The 22491-nt window shown below is 32.5% G+C and overlaps 1 protein-coding gene across 1 annotated transcript in view; it reads left to right on the plus strand.

The window, feature by feature from the left end:
- The window catches only part of LOC148313599 (uncharacterized), a 155366-nt gene that overhangs the window by 69364 nt on the left and 63511 nt on the right, over positions 1 to 22491 (plus strand). Inside the window, exons 3-6 of the mRNA XM_088259995.1 lie at positions 192 to 255; positions 16354 to 16469; positions 17612 to 17782; positions 18659 to 18782. Coding sequence (XP_088116121.1) covers positions 192 to 255; positions 16354 to 16469; positions 17612 to 17782; positions 18659 to 18782 — 475 coding nt within the window. The remainder of the gene's footprint in view (positions 1 to 191; positions 256 to 16353; positions 16470 to 17611; positions 17783 to 18658; positions 18783 to 22491) is intronic.

A 22491-nucleotide genomic window follows, 5' to 3' on the forward strand; every position in this document is an offset into this window, starting at 1 on the left:
TTTTTTCATTAAAATTTTTTGTATGTAAAATAATATATATACATATACATATATACATACTTTACAAGTCTCGCACGCTTCAAAGTTTGTAATAAAGATACATACAAATACATATATGGTCAGTAAATTTAATCGAAATCTAGTATTTTTATACAAATATTTAGAATTTATTTTGTATTTATTGTTTACAGGTCATGGAGACTAAAAACATGATCTACATCGTATCGGAATATGCAAGTCAAGGAGAAATATTTGGTAAGTAAAAAAAAACACTTGTTAATAATAATAAAAAAAATCTGTTAAATGTTCTTGAATTCTGTGACCCGATTCATATTATATATACATATATATATATATATATATATATATATATATATATATATATATATATATATATATATATATATATATATATATATGTATATATATATATATATATATATATATATATATATATATATATATATATATATATATATATATATATATATATATATATATATATATATATATATATATATATAAATATATATATATATATATATATATATATATATATATATATATATATATATATATATATATATATATATATATATATATATATATATATATATATATATATATATATATATATATATTTATATATATAAATATATATATTTATATATATATATATATATAAATATATATAAATATATATATATATATATATATATATATATATATATATATATATATATATATATATATATATATATATATATATATATATATATATATATATATATATATATATATATATATATATATATATATATATGTTTATAAATAACGACGTCGTTAGCCCCCGGATACTTAAAATTTCACCTCCTTTATCAGATGCTTCGTTTATGTTAGGACATCTATTAATAAATAAATAAAGATTGCTGAAAACCATTTGCGATAGAGATCAACCCTACGATTTAATCAAATCAAAATAAAACAGTAGTTATTTTGAAAAACATCCGCGCAAATCATTTTTCTTTGACGCAATTCGGCTTCTTGCTTTGCGTCAGAAGGCGACTGTGACGTAGAACGGAGTAATTAGGGTGGTTTCTCTACCCTCTATTACGGGGTTGGTAATACCGAATGAGCACTCGGGGCACCCATGCATGTGTTGCCATGGGTTGTCAGATTGCGGCGCTTTCTAAAGGCTGACTTACATATCGCTCACTCCTTTCAACAACGTCATATATCAAAAAACTTGATTTTTCAGGAGAACGTTTTTAAAGTTAAAAAATATAATACAATGTATTTAAAATAAATATCAAGCCGTTTATTGAACTTTTTACTGTGCAACAGACCTTTTTGGTAAAACCTGAAGGTTTTGTCTCCATTTGAAAAATATTTAATATATTTAAAAAAAATAATTAAACAATACCTTTTCTTCAAAATGCAAAAACAACACTTTCTGCCCTGTAGCGCGTAAATATTATGTTAAAAATATGCCGCTTTTGCTGGGATATAGTGTATTTTCTGGACATTCCGAAAACATGCACAACTGCAAAATGACGATTTTTGATATATTATATGACGTTGTTGAAAGACGTGCGCGATATGCTCTTAGCAGCCACTTGATCAGAAAATGATCATGAACGTTAAAAAAAAGGTACGAAACAAATACCCTGACAATAATGTTTAAGTGTGCCTTATGTAACGGTGCCCTGGTGGCGGTCATCGACATTTGTCCAATGAGTAGTCCGGTGTATGAATGAATTTCCTGAATTAAAAAAAATGTAAATTGGTGTTTTCATACCCTTAATTAATCATTTTTTTACCAAGGTTATACGGATGAAGAAAAATATGGAAGTCTGGGTATTTACAGGCTTACGATCCATCACAGGCTGAATCAAATTATCACTTTATACAGTGTAAATATTCACCATTCAACCCATGATTTAAAACTTCACTACTCAATTTTTTGAAACTTTTATAAAAATAAATATTATCTTTTAACTAAAATAATAATTTTACTAAACGTTTATTTTTATAAGGGGATCTTTTGAACAAATTAACTCATGTCTTAGTTTTGAATCTCTTGTTTTTAAAAAACATTTTTTTTTAAATACATAACGTCCATTTGTTTTTTAAAACGACCATTTTGATTTGATAAACGTCCTATTCGATTTGTGAGGCGTCTTATTTGGTTTGTAAAACGTCAAATTCGAAGTGAAAAATCAGTAGTATAACATTTAAGACTCAATAAAACGATTCTCTCTTGCACGGAGAATATCGTTAAGGTAGCGTTTTTTATAGGTGAGTGCGCTTACGAAACTAAAGCAAATAAGCTCCCATTCTGATACAGCCTTTGAGCTTCATAGTGAATCCCGAACCACCCCTAAACTCGTAAAGGGTGAGAAGGATGTGGCTTTCCGATAGAAATCTGGCTTTAGATCCTTTTTTATGACCATTTTAAAATGACTGTAATAAATACTCGTCGTTTCAATAAAACGGTGCTGTGGCGTAGGTAATATCGACGGCGATCGGACAATATGTCTTTTTTAGCTATAAAACTTGTGTGAACGCAGTTGCGAGTTGGTCACATGCATCTAACATACGTCAGTAATATATAATTTAATATGATGATATCCACAGAGAAAACAAAAAGTCTTAGAATAAGTAGAAACACGGTAAGATGTAAACAAGGTGTGGAAAATCAAATTAAGCAGGTAATACAGTTCAAGTATCTGGGAATAGACATTAATAGCATTAGCAACCTCTATGATTAGACTCTAAGATAGGTCAATAAGGCGGCTCTAATATTGGGATGCCTAAGAGAAAAAACCAGGAAGAATAAACACGTGAATATTGAGAGCAAAATAAAAATATATAAGACACGTGTAAGACCGATTGCCACGTATGGGATAGAGACCAGAGCAGACACAGCGGAAACTAAATATCTTCTAAGAAATTCGGAAATAAAGACAGTGAGGTGCATTACCGGAAACACGTTAAGAGACTGAATATGGAACACGGAATTTTGGAAAATGTGAAGTACGGAGGATATAGTCATATGGGGAAGACAGCGAAGACGATTCTGAAATGCCCATGTCAATAGAATGCAAGAAAATAGACTGGCCCGAATTGCTCTTCAAGATAACCCATACGGGGACCAAAAGCGATGGTGTGACAGCTAGCAGTCCACGTCACAAGAGACGGATCGTGGAACATATAAATCCTCGGATCCATAAGAAGGAAGAAAAAGAAGAACAATTTTTAAGACTAGTGTGTTTTAAGTGTTTTTAATGAAATTTTTAAAACTAGTTTTTCGTCCGCCTCCATAGTGTAATGGTTAGCGCGCTAGGCTACCATGCTGGAGGTCCCGGGTTTGATTCTCAAGAGGGTAAAAATGAATATTAGTGATTTTTCAGTCTAATATTTATTTAATATGACCCCGGACTGGTACCTGAAGCGGAAGGCTGATCACCTTTCCTTCGTGTATTTAACGATCAAGATAACACTGCTTCTGTACGATGCAGTGCCCTATGCACTATTGGGGTGCGGACAAGGGTTCGAAGAAGTTGTTTTTAAACAATTTGGTGGCACCATGAGGGCTTGATATAGAGGAGAGTTAAAAGACCAAATTAATTCACCATTTAAATATCTTTTCGAATGTCCCTGTGAAGGATTCCTCTCCGCATTTAAACAGAGACCTCACATTTCCTCCCGAAACCCCCGACCTAACCGAAATCGTAACAGCCGTTCCAACCCCCCGTAGTGGTGACGTCATGAGACGTATAAAGAGAGGCCTTGACGTATCTCCCTTTCCCTCTATCACCCGGACACGTACACAGAATCTTTTGGATGCTTTAATGAAGGGTGTTGTCTCTGCCATTTTGTTTATCCTAGATATAAGTTTTGCACTGAAATTTGTTGCTGGAACTGTATTTAATAGATTATTGTTGATAACGTCAGCCTTATTCAATAATATCTCGCTTTATTATTGATTTTCATTCCATTCACATTTTTATGTTCAGAATTCTTTCATTCTGACTCTAATGTACACCAAATTTCGCTAAAGGTAATTCATTACGCAATTATTTTATCGAGTGTTATCCTGATTGAAAATTACGCTGCGTTAAAAGGATTATGCAGAATAATATGAATTATTTTGGTAAAGATAGGTACATGCAATAAAATAACAAGTATAATTTTTTCTTACATTTATTTTATTCGACCGGGTTTCGTCGTTACCGACATCATTAAACTGTTGGGAGGCAAGACCATGTTATATACACAACAAGGCTGGGGGTAAAAATTCATGATTTTATAAAAAAAACTGACAAAATTAATTTTAAATTGTATGAATTTAAGTAGTGTATTACAATAATAATTGCACATAAGTAATGGTAAGGGTTTTAAGTATAATTTAATTTTAGAAAAGGTTTTTTAATAAATAATTCATATAACATTTTTTCATTGATTTTAATGATTTTAATAGGATTTTGTTTATGTAAGATTTATATTGATTTTTATAAAGGATTTTTATTGATTTGTAAAGGACGTTTTTTTATTAAAATGGATTAAATTTACATACGAAAATCCATTAAAAATCCATCCACTAAGGGTAGGTGATCAGTCCTTCGCTTCTTGTACGAGTGCAGGGTGATTTTGAACAAAAAGAGAGAATAAATCAATATTTATTCTGAACTCTCTGGGACTCGAGCCTGGGATTTCCAGTACGACATCAATTACTAACCGTTCATCAACAAACATTAAAAAAATATAATGTTATTTTTTTTTTCAGTATTTGTTTAGGGTTGGTACGAATGGCTGACGCGACAGCCCGTCCGTAGGGGTTGCTGCGATGACGTCAGAGGAACGGATGGGGATGTTGATAAGCACATGAATATTTATGTCGTCATGAAAAGCGACAGGTGCGTTCGTCATACGATATTTGACGTTGAATTATTTAATTCGACTATTTTCAGAGGTCGAACTTACGCAAATAAAAATAATATTAAAAATACGCAAATGATGAAGAAAACAAATTAAATGATATGACATTTTGTCATCTCAACATAGATGAAGAAGAATATGGAAGTCAGAGCATTTAAATATTATAAACTTAATAAATAAATATATAAAAATATATATATATATTCTAGCATTCCTCATGAATGAAAATATAATAAAGGATTATAATAATATGTGAATAAAATCCAACATCACACTCGGCTTCCATTCTGGAGGTCCCGGGCTCGATTCCCAGGGGGGGTCAAATAAATTGAAGTGATTTTTTCACTGTAATATTTATTCAATATTACCCTGGACACTCCGTTTAGATGATGCCGTGCCCTATGCACCATTGGGTGCGGAGAAGGGTTTGAATGAAAGAATAATCCAACATAGATGGCTGTTGTGAACGTTTGATAAATTTATCTAGAAGTTACCAAAAATTGAGTAGTGTGGTTGTCAATCGTGGGTCGAATTGGTGAATGTTACATTTGTGTAAAGTAAGCACTTAACCAAGCCTATGACGGTCGTAAACCCTGTAAATGTCCAGATTTCCATATTCTTCTTCATCTATGTTGAGATGTCAAACATATAATATATTTTGCCGTCTCACCAAAGATGAAGAAAAAAGAAGTCTGGGTATTGACAGGGCTTATGGCCTGCTTTAGCCTGGTTAAGTGATCACTTTACACACGTACAACATTCACCATTTTACCCAAGATTGACACCCACACTACACAAATTTTCGAAACTCCTAGATATATTGATCAACCTCACAATACAGTACACGTGAGTTCTCAGCAGCCATCTTTGTTTGATTGAGAAGGTTTTTATTAGGCAGAGACTCTTTTTATTTGTATGCAAAGTCTGAATCCTAGATTATATTCACAAACCTATTTCAGACTCGATTTCTCGATACCGTCTATGGTTGAGTTGAGCCAGATTTTTTTATTATTTACCATTGACCTTTAAATGTTTGTGACATTCTTCCCAAATTCATTTACATACTAGGAGACGCCTGAAAACATAATTAAAAAAATTCTGAAACTCATAATTTCTCAAATATTGTGAAAACAATGAACAAATTCATGCCCTTTAATTATTCCTTAAACTATCGATATCTTTCATCTTCTTCAAACCTTTATCCGCACCTGAATGGTGCATAAGGCACTGCATCAAATAACACAGTGTTATCTTGATCTTTAACACATGAAGGAAAGGTGATCAGCCCTGCGCTTCGGGTACCAGTCCAGTGTAATATTAAGCAAATATTAGAGTGAAAATATCACTTACATATATTTATTTAACCCCCCCCCCCAGGGAATCGAACCCGAACGGACTTTCAGAACGGTAGTCGAGCGTGCTGACCATTACACTATGGAGGCGGACGTTTGTATCTTTCATCTAAGCTAAAATAATTATTTGATAATTTCAACCTCTTTGCGCCTTCCTGAAAAAAATGAGATAAGTATTATTTTATATTATATCCCTCAAACTTCCTCGATAATGCTCCTTTTCTAAATTCAGCTGTTTTCTCTTTGCAAACCTTGCCACAAAAGGGGTAGCCGCAGACGTGTTCGGAATTTTTTCACTCGTGAAATATAACATACCGTAAATATCGCAAAAGCACCAATTCTCGAGTGATCGAAATATGGCCGAAGATAATTTCTTCATGTATATATTTAATGTGGAAGTGAAGCATAGAGTTGACAAAAGTGGTATAGAAGTAGACTGAATGCCGTCGAAATGTGATTACTCAGACGAATGTGCGGCAAAACGATGTATGATAGAAGTTCGAATAGTGAAATAAGGAAATAATGCGAAGGGTTGAGTGCGTTATCAATAAAATAATGAAAGGTGTGTTGAGATAATTTGGGCATATGAATCGAATGAGTAAAAAAGAATGGTAAAACAAATTTGTGTGGCGAATTTGATTGGTAATAGAAGCTTAAGAAGACCGAAGAAAACATGGCATGATCAAGTATTTCAAATACTTGAAAATGGTCACGTCAGGAGTCAGAATGATGTATGAGGAGATGCTTGAATGTGGAAGATGCGAAGATTGTTGGCAAAGACAGATTGGTCTCTCTGCCTACCCCCTTGGAAAGCGGCGTCATGGTAAGTTAGTTACTGCACATTTTTTTTTAAATAAATTTTTAGCGGTTTATTCAATATGGATATTCCATTAAATTTTATTAAATTATTTTTCATACCATACAAATCAAGAAATTGTAATGAAAAATGCAGTTTTTTTTTCTAAACTGTATAAAGAAAGTAAGAATTAATACAAGCTGAATGACGTGTACTTTTATAAGGTACAACAGAATCTAAAAATATTCGGATCAAATATTGCGAGTCCATTTTCGCAAAAAAAAATGAATTACATAATTTTCTACCTTGTCTCAAAAATAAATACATTAAATAAAAAAAATGAAATTGGTACAATTTTATTTCGATTTTTTCTTATTTTTATTGCTTATAATTAGCTTATATGTACAATATTTCTGTTTTTGTAAATTTACGTTCCGTTGTTTGCTGAGTTCAGGAATAGTCTCCGATATTGGCATGAGTTAGTAAGAGTCATTCTGTATTCAGTTTGTGTAACCGAAATGAAGAATGCATTGTCGATTACGTCTCGATACAGCTCTACTCCTATTCCTTCCTTTCCAATGAATATATTTCCGCGCTACAACACGATTTCACAGAACAGCCTGGATTTATAGTTATCCAATAATCGCAACGTATTTACTGTGTGCGATCCCTGATTTAAATGCGTGATAAAATATATTATTTTTTACATCTCAACAAAGCTAAAGAAGAATATGGAAGTCTGGACATTTACAGGGCTTACGACCGTCATAGCTGGTTTAAGTTATCACTTTACACACGTGTAACATTCACCAATTCTACCCACGATTGATAACCACACTACTCATATTCTTGGAAGTTCTATATATATATTTGATCCAATTTCGAAACTTTGTACTTGAATCACTAAAAATTTCACTCGAGACAACATTCGTGAGATGAAGCTTTTTTATTGAGCAGAAACTCTTTTATTTGTATGTGAGGTCCGTAAATGCCCAGATTTCCATATTCTTCTTCATCTATGTTGAGATGGTAAAAAATAATATGAATAATAACTCCTATAATTGGAGATAATCCAGATTTGTGAACAAGTACTTGGACTGACTTAAAATGTTGTATTATTAATTTAACGGTTCAATTGAAACGTGTCTCCATAGTTTTATTTTCTTTATTTATTTGAATAAAATAATGCATTCTTTATAGGGAATCAAAATACCTTCTTTCTACATAGATATCAGAGTTATTGTATATTCGTCTTAAAATGTTTTAAGGGTCTTATTTGTAGGATACAATCTTTGTGTTGATTGGTTTGCTTCTTTTATGGTCAGTCTCCATCCGCCTCTATCCTACGCTCGTCCCTTCAACTCTGCTTATCCGCTTTAACGCATTTTGGAGATAATTTGGTCCATGTAGGTTAATCGGGTCGTTCTCTGTAGTTGTGCCTTCGAACATCAGCAGGCCTGGATGTCTTATATTATGGTCTATCCATTTGGCTCGCTGTTGTGCTACTTTATTTAGTAAGCATCTAGACTCACCAGCCCTGCTTGATACCTCGTTGTTTCCTACATGTTCTGACCGATGAATCCCCAACATGCGCCTGTAGCACCACATCTCAAACGTCTCCCAGCACCCCCGTTCTGCCTGCCCGATAGTTCACGTTTCGCTTCCATATAACAGTATGCTCCAGACAAGAGATTTATTAAGGTTTTTCTAATATTTAAACGAATATTTTTTGAAAACTCTCCTTATCATTTATCGTTCACTTTGCGTAATACCACTTTGATAAACACTAATTTGTGACTATCGGTTTCGGAATAATCATTCCATCATCAGGTCATTACAATGAAACTGTAACGGTCTGACATTTATACAAAAAAGTGTTATTATATAGTTAAAACGACTTTGTTTTAACCACTATTTATTGGTACACTTTTTCCAACCGGTTTCAACAAGAACCTTGTCATCATCAGGGTTTATGTACTAATTCTAAAACATTGTAATACTCATAGTTAAATATTGAAATACTCAAGAGATATAATTAAGGTTTTTCTAATTTATATTATTGGATTAATTTTTTTAGATTTCTTATTGAATGGTATTCAAAGTTAAAGTAAAAGGTAAATATTAAATTTAAAAAAGGTTTACTTTTTTTTGTAACTGGAAAATTGGTATGTACTTTATTGAATTCTAAAAATTTCAAGCGTCTCGATCTTAATATATCGTTAAGTCTACCTCGCCTAATACAATACCGTGGCCGGTTGCGCTTTTAGCCGTAAAATATCTAATTTTCCCGCCAGACGTCTAGGCGCCATCTTGAAAACTGAGAAGAATACTCCACACAAAGGCAGATAGCCGTTAGTGACCTGATCGCGCATACAAAGAGATACACCATTCAACCTTGTATTGTTGGTGTTGTGCAAATGATGTGTACCTTTCGTGGCGTAGCCTGCAAATTGTTTGCCTACTTGCGCCGAGTGAGCCAATAGTCAAGATGACAAAATAGATGCACGTTCGAGAGTTGTATTTGCGATCCGTCTGTACCCAAAGTGATCAATTCTTTGAAAGAAAATATATTGTATCGCATTCGATTCTTTTTATGGATTGTCATATTTGTGGAGGTCCTTACCAAAAAGTTACATTTCCAATATTGCACAAAAAATCCTTTAAATGCAAATCTGTTCTGTTTACTGTATTCTATCGAAATCTTAATTGAAGTTGCGACAAAACATGACCAATCCTGTGTTAAACCAATATGAAATCATTAAATCACACCAAAACGTGGAGTTGGCAAAAGAAGGATGAAAGTAGACTGAATGCAGTCGAAATGCGATCTCTCAGAAGAATGTGCGACAAAACGATGTATGATAGATGTGCGAATAGTGAAATAAGGAAGGAATGCAAAGCTGAGATAAGCATTATCGATAAAATTAAGAAAGGTGTGTTGAGATGGTTTGGACATGTGGAACGAATGAGTGAGGAAAGAACGGTAAAACAAATTTATGAGGCGAATGTTAGCGGGAAAAGAAGCAGAGGAAGACCGAGAAAAACATGGCACGATCAGGTATGCCAAATACTTGAAAGTGGTCAGGTTAGGAGTCGTAACAATCGGCGGGTATGTATGAGGAGATGCATGAACGTGGAAGAGGCGAAGAATGTTTGCAAGGACAGAGTGGTGTGGCGCTCTATTCTCTCTGCCGACCCCTGCGGGGAAGCGGCGTGATGGTTAGTTAGTTAGTTAGTTATAATAGAAATGTAACGTTTTGGTGAGGACCTCCACATTTACAACATTTTGAGTGGATTCAACTCTCAAAATGTTGTAATTTTGTAAATAAATTAACTAGTCAATTAGGCTTAAATTAAAAAAATGAAAAATGATATTTTCTGGCGTTTCTCAATTATGTGAATGTAATCCAGGATTCGGACCTCACATACAAATGAAAAAGTTTCCGCTCAATAAAAAGCCTCCCTCATCCCACCATAGATGTCTATAGTGAAGTCTTAGTGGAGTCAAGCACTGCGTTCCGAGTTTGATCAATATATCCAGAAGTTTCAAAAATTTGAATAATGTGGTTGTCAATCATGGGTACATGGTGAATGTTACACTTAAACTAGCCTATGATGGTCGTAAGCCCTGTGAATGCCCAGACTTCTATATTCTTCTTTATTTATGTTGAGATGTCAAAAAAATGCAATTCAAAATTATCGCACTTTGTGGAAACTTACATAGATTTTTAAGATCAAACACAGAAAAACACAGAAGCACATGAATGAAAACTGAACACATACCCCATTTGGTTAAAAGGACTTTGATTATTTTGCTTTTATTATCCATAAAGTCATTAAATTACGTATCTAAAATATATATAAAGTATAAAAGAGCTAATCATCGATATATAATGGAGTTGGGTAGAACTGAAATAGATCGCATTATTCGGCCATGTCGTATTTGATTGTACATATGTCATAAACAGTTTTCTTTTATATGGTTTTATAAATAAGACGAAAATTTCAAAATACTAGGCGATTGGTTATACACTTACATTGCCAACATTTTAATTCAAAAAAACTAAAAATTACAAACCACAAAGTAAATGCTTTAAATAGTAACAATAAAATTATTGATATCTTGGTTTGTTCTATGATATATCGCTCACTCCTTTCAATAACGTCATATATCAAAAATCGTCAATTTTCAGTTGTGCATGTTTTCGGAATGCCCAAAAAATGTACTATATCCCAGCAAAAGCGGCATATTTTTAACTTAATATTTACTCGCTACAGGGCAAAAAGTGTTGTTTTTTTCATTTTGAAGAAAAGGTATTACAGTGGTACCTCGACATACGAGTGCCCCAACATACGAGTTTTTCGAGATACGAGCCGACGAGCAAGTGATTTTTTGCTTTTAGTTACGAGCGAAATTCGAGATACGAGTTCAGTTCGGTAGTAACACGCAGTCGCGCCATCACGATCAGTTAGCAGGGTCTAGAGGTGGAAGAGAGAGACGTGAACGAGCTCATCGAGGAGCACACCCAGGAACTGACGACTGAGGAGATACAAGAGTTACAGTCACAGCAGCATACTGAGGTTATGCAAGAAATTGGTTTTGAGGAGTCAGAGGAGGAGGTTATTTCTACAAGTGAGATAAAGGAGATCTTAGGAATGTGGGAGAGAGTTTCACAGTTCGTGGAAAAAAAACACCCAGAAAAAGTTGCAACACGTCGTGCATCTGACCTTTTTAATGACACTTGCCTAACTCATTTTCGGAACATTCTGAGAGGGAGGAAGAAACAAACCTCCTTGGACATGTTTTTTTCTAAACGGCCTACAGGTGAAAGCGAGAAAAATGTAGCGAAAAAGGCAAAGACCAGTGAGGATATCTAATTTATTTCTTTACATTCTCTTTTTTGTTTTTGTGCAATAAATATTTGATATTTATAAATACGTTTTTATTATTCAAAACCACGTAACAAAAATAACTGGGGGTGACATTTTGGAGGTTGGAACGGATTAATGGTAGTTCAATTGTTTTGTATGGGGAAATTTGCTTTGAGATATGAGTAATTCAAGATACGAGCAAGGTTGCGGAACGAATTAAACTCGTATGTCGAGGTACCACTGTATTTTATATTTTTTTTTATATAATAAATATTTTTCAAATGGAGAAAAAAATTCAGGTTTTACCTAAAAAGATCTGTTGCACAGTAAAAAGTTTAATAAGTGGCTTGATATTTATTTTTAATACATTTTATTATATTTTTAAACATTAAAAACGATCTCCTGAAAAATCAATTTTTTTGATATATGACGTTATTGAAAGGAGTGAGCGATATGTTTGTTTTAAATTATATATGTTAACCGCAAATGCATTTTACGATAGTGAATTTAATTTTTTTTTGTCATTTTATTGAAACCGTTATCAAGTATTGTGTGATTTATTTGCGGTAACTGCAATAATATTTTTGTTTTGGTTAAACATATAGCTGTGTAGAGTTATTTATAATTTTCGTGTTCAGTTAAAAACGTCCCAAACAAAATATGTTTAAATTCTTCATCTTCCTGGCTCCATTCCAACCTATCGTCCTTGTAGACTGTTAGGATCACCTCTTCTTGTCCTTGTAGGTCCTTCTATCATGGATAACGTCACCTAGGCCATGTCATCGAATCATGCTGTCTTTCTGTAGCATCCATGATATTTTTTGGTCTTCCTCTAGATCTTTTTTTGAGGAAGATCGATGGCAATCACTTGGTTCACAATATGATCAGGTTCTCTACGTCCTTTGTGCCCATACCATCTCAATTGCTTTTACTCTACCTTACTATTGATGTCTGTTACACCCAGGCTCTCACGAATGGGTGAACTAAGCAGCTTCTTCTTTTAATCTTTGAACTCGTAAAGTAGATACTTTTTGTTATTTTTTTTTATTTTTTTATTTTTTGTTGTCTGTTAATTTTTTTTTATGGATTATATAAGTAATTTTAATCTATTTATATTTTTGATATCTGTTGTATTCTTTCCAGTACCCTTTATTATAACCTTAAAAAATTTATACCCACACACAGGCCATGCATTTGAGGAATCTTTTTTATTCTTAATATAATATAATAATAAAAAATTGTGATTGTAATTGTATTATATTGTGAAATGCAAAAAAAACATTTATTTATTTATTTTGTCTATAAGGGACAGTCCAGGATTAAATTTAATTTTAAAACGTAAAATTTATATACATACATCGACTGCCATAACGCATAACGTGGTGGCGGTTCGTGCATATGAAATCAGTGGTGACAATAATTGGGCAGTGCCAAGGAAGGTACGTGTCACCCTACATACTCGTAATTACATTTTTAAACTGTTCGACCCACACGTGGTTATAGTCTAGTGACGTAGTGTACCAAACGCCAGCTTTTGCTGACGTCACAATGACGTCTGTACTGGCGGTTTAAATGATTGATTGTTTAAATTCGTTCCCCTCCAATGAGTCCAAATTTGGTTTATTTCGGTGTGGGTACACTTTGCATAAAGGAAACTACGTCCCGTATCAGATGAAAGTTTAATCAGTCCGAAGCTGTGCAAACATTTTGACTCGGAATGGCATTATGGAATTTTGATTTGTTTCATGTTCCGTTTATGGAAATTTCAGTCGTATTTTCGTGTCTGTTCGCACCATTCAAATAATTTACATAAATCGATTATTTAACTGTGGGAATTTGAAGACTTAGGGTCAAAAATAACGTTGGTCCAATATTATTCTTATTAATTTTCATTTTTAGATTCTTTGAAAAATATTTTTAACAAACCGTTTGTTATTCGGACGAAATGTAAAAAATATGCTTCGTTTTGTACAAATACATTTAGTTTTTGCTGTCTTGTGTAAAAAAATGTTTTTTCGAAGTAAGTGGTTTTTGTCTCAATGTCTTTGAACAATTATCTAAACATTATCTTGACCATTGGATGTCGGATTGAAACACATTTTTACATCTGTATTGATTTAAATTGATTTTTCTTCAACAAAATATCGAATTTGCTTATGTTTATGAATCGTTCAATTAAGGCTTTTTCTCATTTATTTATACTGATTTATGGAATTATTTATTTGATAAAAGCGCTTATCATGAAAATTGACGTTAAGTTTGTCAAATTCGTAAAATTTGATGATGATTCCAACATGTTGATTAGATAGTTTGTAATGTATTCTGGCATGTTGATTTTAAATTTTTAGTATTTTTGTCTGTATTTTCTGCGAGCTTTTTACTAGCCTAGAACTTATCTTCATAATACCCGAATTTATTATAAAAAATACAGTTTAATTTATTAATTCCATAAAATATCAATCATCAACTCGAAATCATATCAATCAGTTATTGCGAAATAGCTCTTTTGCTCTTTTGACCAGCATAAAATGAATAATTTATTTTAAAATTAAACTTTCATATTAAAATAAAAATAACTGAAAGAAAATCTTAAACATTTTCCATGAAAGGTCTGCTTTTTTAACTTAAAAAGCCAATAAGTATTCTTCAAATAAGCCTGTATCAATATTAATACCCGCACCTCTTTCAGTTTATGGTCTCCCAAGAATCCTTCGGAAAATTTATTTTAAACTGTAGTAATATTCTGTTTTTTGGCCTTCTATTTTTCTTAATCTACCCTTGAATTCAAAGTCTATAACTTTTATATTCATTACTTTTTGTCTCCTTGATATATACACACATAAGAACGCAAATACGTTCAAAAATGTTTGAGTTAACTTTACATACTCAAGATTTTTTACTGATTTCACACATATGTTTATACATATAACTAGGGCTTTTTTTATCCATTAAATGTGTTTTTTTTGGAAAATTTCAATGATATTTGAATATTTTTTTAATTCATAGCTTCTTAGGACCTTTTTTGTTTAAAAAAAGCCTTGTATAAAACCATGAATATAAACATGTTTTAAACATCAATTTAACATTTTTCTGTACACATTGTATGTTATAACTACAATACAAATAAGAAGAGAATTTCAATATTTGCCAGAAACTATTTACAAAGCTCTGTTCGAGTCAAAATGGAAAGTGTCACGAGATTGGGGCTTCTCCAACAGCGTAACTATGTGAAAGGTAGGCGGTGAGTAAATTCTCCCTTCAGGCAGTATTTCTAAAAGGAAACTAACTTTATGTATTCATAGAATTCAAAACAATTCAGCTGCTTATCCGACCCCAACATTGTTAGAAGGGTTAGAATTTTTCGATGGTAACATGCGATTTTTTTATTTTATTTTTAAGCATTTATAGTTACTCTTCAACAATTAAAGCGTGATAAGTATTTTAATGAAAACAAAAGTTCATCTTTGAGATTCCAGAATAATTTTACAAAACAAAATGCAGTACCAAACAATTCTAACAGAACTAAAAATATTTGTGAACCAAATATTTTACTAACCAGGTATAAAAAAAAACACAAGATATTAATATTCTTACATATTAATTTTATTATTTCATTAATTGATTCGGCAGTCATATTGTGATAAAATCTAACCATTTTTAATTTAAGTTTTACTTAGTAAATACCACTATTTCTTAAAATCTATAGCGACACGTATTTCGATGCATTCCGCATCATTTTCAAATACCGTAAATACGGTGTTTGTAAAACAAACACATACGGTGTTTGAAAATGATGCGGAATGCATCGAAACAAGTGTCACAATAGATTTTAAGAAATATTGATATTTACTAAGTAAAACTTAAAGTAGAAATGTAAAAATTTAATGCTCAAATTAATTTAACTTTTTTTATGAGTAAAAAAATGATATGGAAGTCTACAGTTTTGTCACCTGACAATTAGCTGCATCAATTGATCATTTTATACCATACACTTGTGTAACGTTCGCCATTCTACCCATTATTGGAAATCCATACTCAGACTTCCATCTTTTTCGTGTAAAAACCTGACCACTTTCAAGTATTTGAAATACTTGATCAGGCTAAATTTTTCACTGTTTTCCTCTGGTTCTATCACCAACCACATTCGCTATTCTTTCTTCAGTCATTCGATTCACATGCCAAAGTCATCTCAACACGCCTTTTTATAATTTTATCGATAATGCTTATCTCAGCCTTGTATTCTTTCCTATTGGGATTATGCTAATTCTTCAAGTATGTGAAATATCTAACTTGCGTTTCCTAAATCTTTTGTTTTTAGGATTACTTTGTCTCCCTTCTCTCTTCTTCTTTTGTTTAATCTTCTGTTATCTGATTGTCCTTGTATTGTTTCAGATTACATAGCGAGGTACGGAAGGATGGCGGAACAAGCGGCTAGACGGAAGTTCTGGCAGATCCTATCTGCCGTGGAATACTGCCACGATAGAAGAATAGTACACAGAGATCTTAAGGTCAGTGATTTTCAACCGGTGATGGCCGATCGAATTAAAATACCGAATTAAATGACGACTTCTTTAAAATAAGTCGTTGCTTATTTCACTTTTTTTAATCACACCATTCAGTGCACGAATTTGATTACGTATTGTGTATTTTTAGCTGCTGATACTGGTATATGTATTTGACATCAACAACTCAAGCTAGAAAAAAAAATATTTCGAAAAAAGGCAAAAGATTCCATCCTAATGGAGTTACCGAAATATTAATAATTACTCTTCATCTTCTTCTGCTTGGTGTAGGCCTTGTGGCCTGTTTTTAAGGGGGATTACGCTCCTGCGATGTCGATTCTCAGTTGTCCATTCATCTCTTTGGTGGTCTTCCCGGGAGTCGTCTACTCATTAGTTATTTTTATTCTTTATAAGCCTCCACTCCTTTGCTTGTGATTTTGGGTCTTACAAACAAAATACATTTGAATTGAAATAACAATGATGTACACTTAGAAATATTGACAGTTAGAAATAAGGCAAGGGCGTTGTTCTTAGAGTTTGGAAAAATTACCTACGTAAACGATGAGAAAGACTTGGCAAGTCCAGAAAAACCTAAACCTTAATACATTCACTGCGTTTAATATATCGTGAACAATTTTGAGATGCTGACAGAATAAAAATTTTCAAAACGCTAAAACTATATTAAAAATATTGAATAATATTAAATTTCTTTTCAAAAATACTAGTACACACTATTCACTTTGTATGTAGCATTCACGCGCGGCTCATGTTAATACTCGCTTTGAACAAGCCAGTATAAACATGAGTAGTCGAGGGGACTAAATCTGAGTTTACATTCTCAAACTATACCTTCAAACATGAAATTTAGTTTCGGCATTTTTTTAAATATTCATTACACACTCACATAATGTATTGTGTCAAAACTCTAAAGGTATACTTTCAACTACGAAATGATGCTTTTAAGCCATTTGGCTCATAGGGAATATAGGATCCACTCGCCTGGCGCGTACGGCGCACTCAACGTGATAATTTGGCCTGATCTCACGAGTCTGCGTATGAAACTGGCATGTATGGCTAGATTTGTGGGAAATTACACAAAGCTGCTTAAGATTCGAAATCCTTTTTTAACAGTTTTTTCCTTTCCGCAGGCTGAAAATCTTCTCTTGGATGCAAATATGAATATAAAAATAGCAGACTTTGGGTTCAGTAACTACTACGCAGCCGGGGAACTCCTGGCTACCTGGTGCGGGTCGCCTCCTTACGCCGCTCCTGAAGTCTTCGAAGGGAAGAAGTACACAGGACCAGAGATCGACATTTGGGTAAGCAAAAATACTATCTTTCAACACACCAAGCATCATGCCACTTCCCCGCAGGGGTGGGCTGAGAGAAAGGAACCCCACATTACTCTGGCTTTACAAACAATTTTTGCCTCTTCCAAATTCATGCATCTTCTCAGACTACCTACCCATCGAAAATTCCGACTCCTAACCTGACCACATTCAAGTATATTTTTAAATAATAATTTATGACGCCAAATTTTCCTGCCTCTTTCTCTGCTTCTACTTCCATCTAAATTCGCCTCAAATTTGTTTTCCTTTTCTATTTTCACTCATTATTTCTTTATGTTATCGAAGCCTTGCATTCTTTCCTTATTTCACTACTCTAATATAATATGTACATATCTTGTCGAGGGATCGCATTTCGGCTGCACTAAGTCTAATTTCACCCTTCTTATACCAACTCTTCTTCACTTATAAAATATCGAATTTCCTGAAATACCCTCTTATGAATTACATGAAATTATAGTAACTTTAAACATAAAGAGTAAATCCACTCACAAGTAGGCATAAGCTATGAAACTTATAATGTTGAAGCCTAAGTAGGGACATGATAAACGGTGTTGCATGAGCCGTAGCTAGATTTCAGAGTCACTTGGACGTTAGGTAATCAAAAAAAAAAAGAAATACCCTAACATTCCCATCCATCTTATGAGGAAAACATTTGTTGCATGTTCCCAGTGTTCCCAGTGCTCACCTATGAATTTGAGACATTTATCCTAACAAAAGCTTCATTTCCATACATTCGGGTTGATACCAGGACTTCCCTGTGTACTGCCAGTTTAGCTGATTCGCTGTACTGGTTTTTGTTTGTTTAAGTTTTTCTGTTAATATTTTTAACATGAGCTTTTTCTGCAGAGCCTGGGTGTGGTGTTGTACGTTCTTGTCTGTGGCGCACTTCCGTTCGACGGATCCACCCTTCAGAGTCTAAGGGACCGAGTTCTCAGCGGACGATTCAGAATTCCATACTTCATGAGCTCTGGTAAGTGTTTATATTATTACCATAAATTCCCCATAGCATCGCTCTCTACGGTCGCCCATTTTATCATACTACGAATTCCATGAATCTAATTTCACGACAAAAAGGTCAACCTTTTTTTCTGGACAATACGTCGAGATGAGTGCAAAAAATCCTGTGGAGAATCTCGCCAAACGCTTATTACTTTTGACAGATATCCAGTAATAAATGTACTTACACATTATATTTATTGACATCTTAATAGAGATGAAGATGAATATGAAAGTCTGGGTATTTACAGGGCTTATTACCAGTCATAAGTTGGTTTAATGATCGCTTAACACACGTGCAACGTTCACCATTCTACCCATGATTGACAATCAAAATTTTGTTACTTCTTCATTTATCATTAATCTCATGACACTGTACGTGTGAGTTTACAGGAGCCATATACGGTTTAATTAGTAAAGCTTTTCTTTAGCAGATTAGATTCTTTGATTATGTATCCAAGATCCTAGCTGGTTTATATTACATACTGTAAAACGCCTGAAATCATTATTTCAATTTTTTTGCAGCGTATAATTTGAACCATTATTTTATTCACAAAAAGAGAAAGCCCAGATTTGTGAACAAGTATTTGAACACACTCAAAATGTTGCACTTACACATTTGTCTTCCTCGAATGATTCTAGTTCATAATATCAGGTTCTCTGCATCCTTTGTGCCCGTACTATTACCTACCCGTACTATTACTACCACTCTAAAGGCACAAGATCAAGAACTGAAGGCAAAATAAGTGTTCCTCGTGTGAGATCTTCGTTTGCCCAAAGACATTCAAATTTTAAAGGCCCTAAAATTTATAATATGCTCCCACAAGAAGTATTGTGCTCAGTTGGAAATGGATTCAAGATGCACACAAAGGAATGGCTCCTAAAAATTGGAAGATCACAGTTGGAGCAGCAAATGAGAGTTTGTGTGTGATTGATCTATGTGTCAGTCTCAGTGTTTTATAATTGTATAGTCCTATTTTCTAATCCTATTTTCTAATTCTGTAATGTTACTCCTTTAGATTTTAAAAATATATATAAAGCTGTATTATATTATAAAAGGAATAAGAATACCCTGCCTACTCAGAACAGGTATCTCCAAATACCTAGTGAGGATAGAGAAAAAAAAAAACAAAAAAAAAAATATATATATATTCAATATTCAATACACTATTTCAATTTTATTGTATCTTACTATTGATGTATGTTACACCCGGGTTTCCACGAATGCGCAAACTCTTTATTTGGTCACTAGTCAAATTAAATTAAAGTGTAAAATACTGCATACTTGTTTTATTATGTTTAATGATATTTTTTTAACCTTTTTATTTCCTGTTTCCTTTTTTTCTTACCTCATTCAAATTTATTTATTTATTTATAAAATACAACAAACATTAGTCATACACATATATAATATTCCAGATGACATGGGATTAAGGTTAACAGGACTGAAACATAAATAAGAAAGTTTAAAAAAATGATAAAAAATAAACAAAACTAACGCAAGGCAAAATATAAAATACAAAACAATAAACGGGTAAAGTATTTACTTTATGCATATTTAAAAAAAAAAAACAAGGTAAGAAGTAACATTTTGAGTGTGTCCAAATACTTGTTCACAAAATCTGGATTATCTCCAATTACAGGAGTTATTTTCATATTATTTTTTGACATCTCATCAAAGATGAAGAAGAATATGGAAGTCTGGGCATTTACGGGGCTGACGACCGTCATAGGCTGGTTTAAGTGATCACTTTACACACGTGTAACATTCACCAATTCTACCCATTATTGACAACCACACTACTCAAATTCTTGGAAGTTCTATATATATATATATATGAACCAGTTTAGAAACCTTGTTCTTGAATCACTAGAACCTCAATAGAGACATCTATTGGTGAGATGTAAAGAAGCTTTTTATTAAGCAGAAACTCTTATATTAGTATGTGAGATCCGAATCCTGGATTATAATCACACACATGAGAAACGCCAGAAAATACCATTTTCATTTTTATTATTAAGCTTATAATTGGACCAGATAATTTATTTACAACGTTTTGAGTGTGTCCAAATACTTGTTCACAAAATCTGGATTATCTCCAATTACAGGAGTTATTTTCATATTATTTTTTGACATCTCATCAAAGATGAAGAAGAATATGCCCAGACTTCCATATTCTTCTTCATCTTTGATGAGATGTCAAAAAATAATAGGTAAGAAGCATGTTAAAAGGAAACAAACCAGGAAATATGTTTAACTAATCTCTAACGCAAATATCTTTCCATTAAGTATTTTCTCAGTTCATTTATTTTGGATCCCTATTTGGGTTGTACATATTTTATAAATGCCAGGCATCTGGTTAAAATTATATTATTGGATGGATATATCTGACAGATTTATTAAGGACATTAAGGATTTATCCAGAATCCAGTGGAGGTGTTAATGTTGCCTCTAATTTAGCGTTTTGTATTTATAAAACACGTGTTTAACAAGGTGACGTATGACTTAGATTTTATCATCCATTCATAACTATAACCTTTATTTACATTTGAAATACATACACAACTGACTGTTTTATAGCATTTTTTTATAAATAATGATATCAGTAATTTTTCGCACGGCACCATCGCGTATTTTCGACACTATGACGTTTTTATACGTCAGTGAACAGTATTTGAAGTCGGAAAATAATATTTTATAGGTTATGTGTTGACGAAATTTATCGCTAGTTTTTCCTTTTGATGTATGCGTAATGTTTAATAATTTATGCTCGTGTATTTCTTTCAAATCTACATTTTCATGGATACCAATTTCTTCTTCTCTGGTTCCTCTCCGAATCTTAACGTTACTTTACTGTAAACTTTACATTACTTGTTGTACAATACGTATGTAGTATGTAAGTACATGTATTTCGGCTTAACACAGGCTATTCCTAAAGAACCAAAATGCAGATATATTGTATGTTCATGTACCTATATCTAACAAATAAATAATTAAATTAATTAATTAATTAACCTTATTTAAGTTAATCGTATACTTTAACAGCTCTAATCGAGTAATTTCAAACGTATATTTGTATGTATTTGCAACATTATACATATGGAAAGATATATATCGGCTGTCCAAACTTATGACACATTAAGGGACATTTTTTTGTAGTACATTTTTTTGCATTTTCGGACTAAGTATAATCTACTTAGTCCAAAAATGCAAAAAAAGCGTACTACAAAAAAAAGTCCCTTACCGTGTTTTAGCCGATATGTAGTGTTCATATTTTCTTATTTTGTTTTTACCTTATGTTTTTTTTTTATATTTTCTCATTTGTTTATTTTAAATATGCTTCTGCCATTATGTTTTTCTCATTTCTTTATTTTAAATATGCTTCTAATGCCTATTCATTATACCTGTTTATTGTTTTTATATTTTGCCATGTATTAGTTATGGTTAAAAAACAAAAATTAATCTTTTTTGTAACTTTATTATTTGTGTTCCAGTCTTGTTAACCTTAATCCCATGTCCCAAAATGAGAAATAGAAATTACTCTTTGGGAATATTATATATATATATATATATATATATATATATATATATATATATATATATATATATATATATATATATATATATATATATATATATATATATATATATATATATATATATATATATATATATATATATA

This window comes from Brachycentrus maculatus, unplaced genomic scaffold, assembly GCF_059751285.1.
Source record: "Brachycentrus maculatus isolate JH-2025_06_01 unplaced genomic scaffold, ASM5975128v1 h1tg000007l, whole genome shotgun sequence".
Lineage (NCBI taxonomy): Eukaryota > Metazoa > Arthropoda > Insecta > Trichoptera > Brachycentridae > Brachycentrus > Brachycentrus maculatus.